The sequence below is a fragment of the Brassica oleracea genome, chromosome C1, assembly GCF_000695525.1.
Source record: "Brassica oleracea var. oleracea cultivar TO1000 chromosome C1, BOL, whole genome shotgun sequence".
Classification (NCBI taxonomy): domain Eukaryota; kingdom Viridiplantae; phylum Streptophyta; class Magnoliopsida; order Brassicales; family Brassicaceae; genus Brassica; species Brassica oleracea.
Window position 1 is genome coordinate 27,547,007 of NC_027748.1, and position 6,219 is coordinate 27,553,225.

The 6,219-nt window shown below is 34.8% G+C and overlaps 1 protein-coding gene across 1 annotated transcript; it reads right to left on the minus strand.

The window, feature by feature from the left end:
* Positions 1-3,203: 3,203 nt before the first annotated feature.
* LOC106301937 (uncharacterized protein At2g29880-like) lies at positions 3,204-4,170 on the minus strand. Its single transcript, XM_013738428.1, has 2 exons — positions 3,806-4,170; positions 3,204-3,716 (listed from the first exon to the last, which is right to left on the minus strand). Exons 1-2 carry the CDS (start codon positions 4,142-4,144, stop codon positions 3,204-3,206), a joined length of 852 nt encoding a protein of 283 aa, XP_013593882.1. The 5' UTR covers positions 4,145-4,170.
* Between the last annotated feature and the right edge of the window lie 2,049 nt (positions 4,171-6,219).

Here is a 6,219-nt window from a genome sequence, read left to right on the forward strand (position 1 = left end):
GAATTTTTAAAATCCCCCAACGGCTCTCTAACGGCTATAATATAACCTCGGAATTCGTCGGTTTTTTTCCGAGGAATACAGTTTTCCTCGGTATTCCATAAGAATATTCCGACGGATTAATATTTCCTCGGAATTCCGTCGGTATATTCCGAGGAAATTCCGAGGAAACCAAATTTTGTGTTTCCTCTGAATATCCTCGGACATTCCTCGGGATATTCCGAGGATTTCATTTTCCGTCAGAATGTCCGTCAGAATACCGCTGTTTTCTTGTAGTGATGGCACCACGACCAGTAGCATCTTACTTCAGGAAGAACCCCCAGACCAGTCAACAAACAGACAGGCCGTGCCATTGGATGCACCAATCAAGCTTCAAAATCAGGTAAGTGCAACTATCCCTTGTTTGATAATAAATGATTTGGATATTATGCCTACTGATTTATTATGCCCAGATAAGTTTGAAGAAAGAATAGGATGTTTAGAAAATTATGTAGACCATAATCCTTGTCTTAGATCATACTTAGAGAAAAAGCAAGAAAATTTTCCATCTACTGAAATTGGGATTCATCAAACGGATTTATATGTTGATTATTCCATGACTGCCATAACACACTTGTCTTTTGCCAAAGATGTTGAGTTTATGACAGGAACAAAAGCTGAAGATTTTAGAGGAGATATGTCCAAGGAAAAGATAATACCAGACCGGGCCAGAGGGATTATTCCATTCCATCTGTTCAAAGAAGAACCACCAGATGCACCATGCTTCACTAAACCAAAATCCTACCAAGGTAAGACCTTAGACTCCCAAAAGAGGATGAAAGCTGACTTGCTCTATCTTGGTGCAGGTTATAAAGTTTCAAGGTCGAAACCTTTTCAAGAGGAAGGGGATGTTATAGTCATGAAATCCGAGGTCCAACCAGACTCTCACCGATCCTTCCAAACCGGCCATCTAGGAGGTACCGGCGACAGAGGTTCTTTCCAAAGAGTGCATCTCAACAACCAGGAGTAATTTTGACACGAAACCAATTTTCACAGAAGGCCAACTCAACCATTCATCACTGCGGCTTTGAATTACAAGAAAAAACTTCACGTAGGAAGAAGTTATGGATTTTACAAACTGGAGGTTTCCCAGCCCGTCCAGTAGCGAGTATCATCTCTCAGAAGTGGATTTCAGCTCAACCATGAAGCGTCCTTCTCCAGAATAAATCATGGGCTTCAAGATGAATGTCTTAGATTTCCAGAAAGCCCGAAATCAGAAGAATTGGTCAAGGGAAAACCAAGATGCAGTCAATTTCCCAAAACCGGCCAAACCGACATCAATTATGGAAAGTTGCCAACCTCTTCAATTTGGCTCGAACCAAACCTTTCAATGGAAGCCAGGAGATACTCTAAGCCAACCAGAATACAAAGAAGACTGCCATAGATGCACCAGCACCCAGAGGATCAGGTGGATTCTCCTTACCATCTACTTTCCATATCCGGCCACACCATATGCATTCAAGGAAAGTCTTCACCACTTAATGAGCAAGGACCAACGGCTCTATTCCCTTGAACCAGAAGAAACCAAGATCCTTGGGAGTTTAATCAGAAGCCAGAGACTCCTGTTTCGTGGATATTTCTCCAAGATATCAAGATACAAGATCAGTCTTATCCAAAGGCAACAAATCAGCCTAACGGCTAGTTTTCATGGAGCCATCAATCCCTTTGCTTCCAAGTTTATTATTTCGATTTTGTTTCTTTCCTTATGTCATTTTATGACTGTTGGAGAGTCCCAGTAGTCGAGCCTATAAAGCTCAATTAGTTTGTCTTTGTAAAACACCCTTGATCATTTGGAAAGTAATAAGAAATTGTTTTGTTTACAAAGTTGAGAATTCTTTGTTAGTTCTTTAGCTCTAGGTGTGTAAAATTCACTTGGTGCTACTGAATCCACATCCACAGAGTCTTGTGTGATTCAAGTCAACCTGTTCGTCCATTGATTGAGAGAATCAATCCCTATTCATCGATCCATTCCATCCACCGGCTTAGTTTGAGAGTGTCATACGACCAGCAAACTTAGTTCCATTGCATCCACCATTTTGACCATCCTTTCTGTCTTTCCATCATATTCTTATTCTCTGTTTTGTTCTTAGTTTAATTTATTTTTATCCATTTGCATTCGTTTCAGGTACATCTTGCTTGATCAGCCTTCATTCGGCTCATATAGATCACTAGATCATATCTAGGATCGACCAGCCAGTGAACCACCTATCAATTTGTTGGTTACCCCCTGTTCCTACAACACCGCGTGTGACCGAATAATAAGAAAATCGCCGTATAATTGTTTGATCTGAGTAGGCCCAATAGGCCAATTATCCATATTTCTTTGTAACAACGACACGAAGCCCAAACCCTTTTTTCCTATTCCAAAGTGCTATGATCTTTTCTTTAACTATACTTAGTTGAATTTGGGATTTTATTTGTGGAACAAACTCTATATCACGAGCTCTCAATTTTAACCTAAGAGCAAATCGAATGTTTTTCTTTTTGTTTGCAGGTGTAATGTACAAGATATAACTTCTAACACATCTTTCTACAGGGTAACTTGATCTTTGAAGATCAGAACTTACTTTTTGTATCTTTTTAAGATCAAGACAATATCTTTTTGGTGTATCTCGTGTATAGAGATTAGCTTCTTTTTTTTTTGAACTAGATGTGTATTAAAAGAAATTTCAATATATTTTGGAGCATAAGCTTTGTATTATAAATTTATAATATCTTTTATGAATTAAAATTACTTCCGATTAATCTTCGAAACAGGAACAAATAGAGTTTCCCTAACTAGAACCTACCATCAGGCTAGGTATGAGAGTCCGATTAATCACCATTTTTTTATAATTCGCTAGGCCCACCATCGCCGCCCGACTCGCGCCTAGCGCAATTTCGAAGATTGGTTATTTATACCGGATTTTTAGGTATTTCAAATAATTTTAGCCATTTTAGGTAGTTTTATTAGTTTTTAATCTGCCTTTTTGAATAATTTATGTATTTTGAAAATATTAAGTTAACTTTCAGTATTTTTCAATATTTTCAATATTTATAAAAACGTTACAAATGTTTTAGCAAAATAAAAATTCATTCAATAAAATCTAACCAGTTTATTGAAAAAAATACTAATCATATTCAACGATGGAAACTACGGAAACCAAATTGATGCATGTAGCTTGGAGTTAAGTTTTTGGTTGGGTATTCCACTGAATCCAACCAAGACGATCTTCAACAGACATACTAACAAATATGTCTCTCATTTCAAGCTTTTGAATCATGGAAAGAGCTTTGTATTGGACATGGTTGGATAAATTAGGAATCTCTTTGATAGCCTCCCAAACATTGATCTTCTTGTTTTCGTCAACCATTGATCTTCCTTGCATTATGTGAATCATCTGTTTAGTGGCCGACTCAACTGATCTTAGCTCTGTGCAAATCTTTGCCAAAAGATTCTTGTCTTTGACGGATGCATAGTCTGATGAATCACCAAATACATCAGTTTCGGTTTCACGGATTTCATGAACGTCGTCATCATCATTAGTTAGATCCACTTCTTGTTTCATTATCTCGTTCGTTCTCACTTTCGATGGTTGAGAATGTAATCTCTCAAATCTTCTCATTCCCCCAAATACTAGCTTCATATTCTCATATTCTTCATATGTCTCGTTACGTACATGTCTTTGATTAGGAAAATCCTAGTCGAAACAAGGATGTGTGTTAGCAACAATGTATAATAGAATAACTACACGAAGAAGTAGAACAAAAAAAGGAAAAAGAAACTTACTCTAAGGTAAGCAGTCCACACTTCATCAGGAGCAGTGAACTTCTTTGTGATTGGATTCCATTGAACCTTAGAATCAAAATGCAGAAGATTGACAAAATCTCGGTATTGGTTCTTCAATATCTTCATTCGGTTAATAAAATTCTTATAAGTCTTCCTGCTATTAAATTTTTCGTTAAGAACTGAAAGTATCTTTGTCTCAACGGTTTTCTTGAACATTTTTCCATTGGGATCAACCCATCCCTCCTTGAAGCAGCTTGCTACTAGCTCAATCAACAATTTGCTCTCTTCTGGTCTCCACTGAATGTATTCACCTTTTCCTTGTCTTTGATCTACCATCATGATGATTGTTACAGTCACCAATACCTATAACTAACGTGTTTGAAAAACAAAGAAAGTCAATATAAAACGTGTTTCGAATAAGTTGGTATGCACTTAGTTCAGACATATAGATGCAACTGGTTTTGTTTCTAGCTTGTAAGATTCAGCCCATTAAACAAGAAAATGAAAATATAAAATTCCTCAAGAAAGAATAGTTCGACAAAAATAGAGAAAGATGTACCATTGGTCATATACAAACTTGAGACAATTATTCATGACTAGATAACTAAAAACCGAACCACATGAAACTTATTAAAAACTTGTGATTAAACCATTAATACATAAACCAAAACACAATCCAGAAATTGAGTTTCCTTTTGTCTATACCTTTTTATAAGATGGACATGATCTAATTTCATAAAACAAGCAAGAGATGAAGACAATGACATGAATTGAGAGGTATTAAACCAGATAGAGAATTTTAAGACGGTTTTGACTTACTTTATACTTAAAACTAAACGTGTTTTGATCAAACTACTATTTTCGCCAAAGACGTTGCATAAAATGATTATCATCAGCAGTTAATTTTGAGAAAAACAGGAAAAGCGGAGATAATATGATGAGTTGAGAGATCTAAACTTGGCAGTGAAACAGGAATATAGATCGGCGGTTATGGGCTCTCGAAAGATTGTACTGTTAGATCGGTGTGACCTAGTATTTAAGAAGTTTTAGGAATCGGCTATCCATCTGCTTTATACATTTGTGTGTATTTTAAAAATCTATCAAAGTTTATTAGAAGGGTGTTATTCAATCATGGATTTTAGAAGAATCCAAATATAATATAATGCTATTAAATTTATCATTTAAAATAATATTTTAGTGTTATTGAATTAATCACTTAAAATAAACATTTTAGTGATTAGATTTTGGATTTGTAATCATGTATAGTAAATTTTAGATCTGATGTTATTCAATTAATATTTAAAATAATTTATCAAACCTTAGTGTTATTTAAAACACTGTGATTTTAAATTTTTTTATATAAAGTCATTTTTTAAAGAACTTAGATTTTCAAAAGTATATATTAAATTTCAAATCTCCTAAGATCACAAAACCTAGAAAATAGATTTCCAACCAAAGATTGAACATCCTCTTAAAAGAACATATTAACTAAATATTTTTTTGTCTTTTTTACAAATCAGACATTCATATATGACTTTGTTGGAATTTTAGAATGCATATTAAACTGGGAAAATTGCCAAAAGAGAACAAAAAAACAACATAGTTGTCCCTAAGGTATACACTGGTAAAAAAAACTCAAATAGCAACGAAGTTGCTACGGTACAATCGTAGCTAGCAATAGAAAAGCTACGGATTTGCTACGTTTTAGCTACGAAAACATAAACGTAGCAAATCGTAACAAAATCGTAGCTAATTTGCTACGAATGTGCTACGTACAAAAATCGTAGCTAGTGGTTGCTACGATTTTGCTACTAAAAATAACGTAGCAATTTACTACGTTTCACTAACGTGTCATTTCGTGTTTAACCTAGCTACGAATTGTTTCGATTCTATCGTAAGTTTAGTTTTAATTTATTTTAAAAAAGAAAACGTAGCTACGGTTACCAAAATCGTAGCAAATTCGTAGCAACCCACCGAAAAAAACGTCCCATCATCCATCATCCATCGTGCGCAAGTGTCGTGAGAAAAATACAAAACGTAATAAGCCACGAGACCTTTTCGTAGCAAAGATCGTGGTTTTTTTCTGAATGCAACGTCCCCTCGGTCCGACAATGTGCAGGCAAAATAATTCAAGATATTTTGAGCAAGCTACGAAAAATTTTCGTAGCATTTTTCGTAGCATAATGCACATTCATATATCTTACAAAACACTAAAAACTTATATTAAATAGGGTTTATATTGCACATTCATATATCATACAAAACACTAAAAACTTATATTATACATTCATATATTTTACAAATCTTTAAGAACTTAATTATATTATACATTCATATATCTTACAAAACATTAAGAACTTAATGATATTATACAATCATAATAAAACACTAAGAACTTGAATCAGACCCTGAAT

Bases quoted from the DNA above. Each gene is read 5' to 3' on its own strand.
- LOC106301937 (XM_013738428.1), bottom strand. From the start codon at position 4,144: ATGATGGTAGATCAAAGACAAGGAAAAGGTGAATACATTCAGTGGAGA. The intron at 3,717-3,805 runs GTAAGTTTCTTT...TGTTTCGACTAG, and splicing joins TGTGGACTGCTTACCTTAGA to GATTTTCCTAATCAAAGACA.